Here is a 2801-nt window from a genome sequence, read left to right as displayed (position 1 = left end):
CACTCCTGGGCAGCACGCTTCAGCTTTTGCTTCCGGTGCTACATCACTTAACTTTTGTCTGCAGCCTCTGGCATAGCGTAGACACACAGGAGCACTTGTTCGTTTATATTTTTTATAAGCATGTGCTAGCTTGCCCCTGGCGTAATGGCGTATCGTTTAACCAAATTTAAGTGAAGGCTATGACAAATTGTGATCTTAAAATATTTTTCCATCGATGAGATTGTAAGACAATTCAAACCCTGTCAAAAATTTAGCACAACATGTGTCTTTCAGACCTTGTTTCAAAATTCAAACCGGACGATCTACCCAGCTTGACCACTAAAACACAGTGAAACGATCTGTGATGATTCAGATCATTAGTGTAGCACACCGCATTATCAAAATTTCTTTTTTCGAAGGAACGCCCCAAACAAACCGAGGTTGAACTTTGAAGCGATGTGGCCTTTGAAATTCATTAAATCAAAATAGATATTGTTCTTTTTTTTTGAAGAAATATATTGTTCTTGTTTTGTTTAACCAAATCACGGACTGATACTCCGTGAAACTATCCTTTCATTTTGATAAAAAAAAATACTTCCAAACGTGCCCTCAGCATATTCTCTGAAGATTCAACTCCTGGAGGGCAAAGCTGTAATTTAGTACCCAACAACTAGCCATAACTGCGGTTAAATGCTGGGCGTGAGAACACAGCCGTCCCCACTTCCGGCGGTGGCTTCTCACGCACACCGCCAAGCCGCTGCAACAGTAGCCGCGGCGGCGGCGCTCAGCGACAGCCATCCCCATCGTCTCCGGCGGCCGGTAAGATCCCCCCTCCCTCCCCCCGCCGCGGCGCGTGACTTGGCGAGCCCTGCATTCCTCCCTGATGCCGCTCATCCGCTCACCTCCGGCTCCCCCCCCCCCCCCCCCCCCTCGCAGCAACATGGATCTCCCCAAGACCAAAAAGAGCGAGGCCGCGCTCGCGGTGGCCTGCCCCTCCGACGACGCGCTGGTGGAAGTGCTCTCGCGGCTCCGCGCCAAGCCCCTCTTCCGATTCAAGTGCGTCTCCAAGGACTGGTGCGGCCTCATCGCCGACCGCCTCCGCTGCCGCAAGTTCCCCCAAACCCTGGAAGGGTTCTTCACCGGCGGTAGAGATGAGAACTACGGTGATTTCATCGATCTATCGGGTAGGCCGGTGCCTGTCGTCGACCCTTCCTTCTCCTTCCTCACGGAGTCGCCGGAGATTGAGAAGCTCGTCCTCTTGGATTCCTGCAACGGGTTCGTCCTCTTTGGGCACATGCGTGTTTCGGACACCTACGACTCGCTGGGCTATATTGTCTGCAACCCCGCCACCGAGCAGTGGGTGCCTGTGCCCAGCTCCGGCTGGACTCCATGGGAAGGCAGCGAGGACGAAGAGTACATTGATGACGTTCCGGACACCTATTTGATCTTCGACCCGGCTGCCTCTCCACACTTTCAACTGGTCCAGTTATATTTATTAGATCGGCATACCTTGGAAGAGGTGCACATCTTCTCTTCAGTAACTTGGGCATGGAGGCGACATGAAGGTATACATGACCAGGCATGGGTGGGTAGTAGTGCAATGGTCTCACCAATTTGGCCGTGCCGCTTTAATGGAATGCTGCACATGGGTATCTTTGACGGTATGGCTGGGGAAGGCGAACATGACCAGTACATGATAGTTGCAGTTGATGGGGAAGGGAAGCCTTCTATGACCATGAACTGGCCAGAAAATGGTGACTGCTGTCTTGTTTTTGTTGGTCAATCTCAAGGGCGCCTGCATTATTGCATGACTGGGGACATAGATGACTCTCATATGATAACTGAACTGTCTATATGGGTTCTTGAGGACTACCATACAAAAGAACGGGTTCTGAAGCACAGTGTGAGCATTTTGCAGCTGTTTGGGAAAATGAGTTGCCGATATGACTCCTATGAAGTGGTCACCATTCATCCTGATCGTAATTTGGTTTACTTTATTGAGCATGGGGACCAGAAACTGATCTCTTATGACATGGATAATAAGGAGGTGTGTGATGTCTGCACTCTCAGACGTGGCGATGGGTGTATCACTCCATATGTTCCCTACTTCTCGGATTTGTTGGTGCTTGAAAATAGGCACCGAATGTCAGAGTCTTCAACGGCAAGGCAGAACCTGCTCCAAGTGTGATCAAGAACATCATCGAGGAGGCGAGGTGCTGGATCTCGGCCGGCATGGTGGACCTTTCGTTTTTTATCTTACCGAATGGCTAGTTTCTCCTTGTCCTTAGTTGTAGGTCGTTTTTTCTCTTTTGTTGTCCTGTAATAGCTGGTGTAGGTCGCTTGGTTAGAGGTCAAGTGCGTGTGTTGTCCCAAACTCCTTAATGAAATGCTTGCCCAGGTAAGTTCTCGAAAAAAAAGGCACTGAAATTGTTTTGTTTGTTGTACTCCTGAGGTCAGCATCACTTAGATATTCCAAAGTGTAGAGTAGCTAGCACTACCAGCATGGTGTAGCTTTATTAGAATCTGATAACTGATGCATTTTGCTGGTGCTTGGATCTGGCATGATTCAATGCTTATGGGTATCCAATTAATATGAATGCCAGTTGAGACATCTGTATGCAAGCTAATACGACATGTACATTACATAAAAACGGAGGGAGTAGGAAACAGTACACTAATTTTGCATCAGAAGATGGAATAAACCTTCCAGTTGAAGATGAGCGCTGGAAAAGCATGTCTTACATGTGTTGAGGGAGGGAGTACCCAATAATATGCTGTCACATTTAGCTCAACTAGATAGTGTACAACTTATGGTAAACTTT

At 48.3% G+C, this 2801-nt stretch overlaps 1 protein-coding gene across 1 annotated transcript; it reads left to right on the top strand.

Moving 5' to 3' along the window:
* The first annotated feature begins 688 nt into the window (after window positions 1-688).
* Window positions 689-2592, top strand: LOC120664481. The gene is made up of 2 exons (XM_039943739.1): window positions 689-798; window positions 916-2592. Exon 2 carries the CDS (start codon window positions 920-922, stop codon window positions 2165-2167), a length of 1248 nt encoding a protein of 415 aa, XP_039799673.1. The 5' UTR covers window positions 689-798; window positions 916-919; the 3' UTR covers window positions 2168-2592.
* Window positions 2593-2801: the final 209 nt, after the last annotated feature.

Source organism: Panicum virgatum, chromosome 2K (assembly GCF_016808335.1).
Source record: "Panicum virgatum strain AP13 chromosome 2K, P.virgatum_v5, whole genome shotgun sequence".
Classification (NCBI taxonomy): Eukaryota; Viridiplantae; Streptophyta; class Magnoliopsida; order Poales; family Poaceae; genus Panicum; species Panicum virgatum.
The sequence above is the reverse complement of the archived record's forward strand: the minus strand, read 5'-3'. Positions and strand labels throughout refer to the sequence as shown.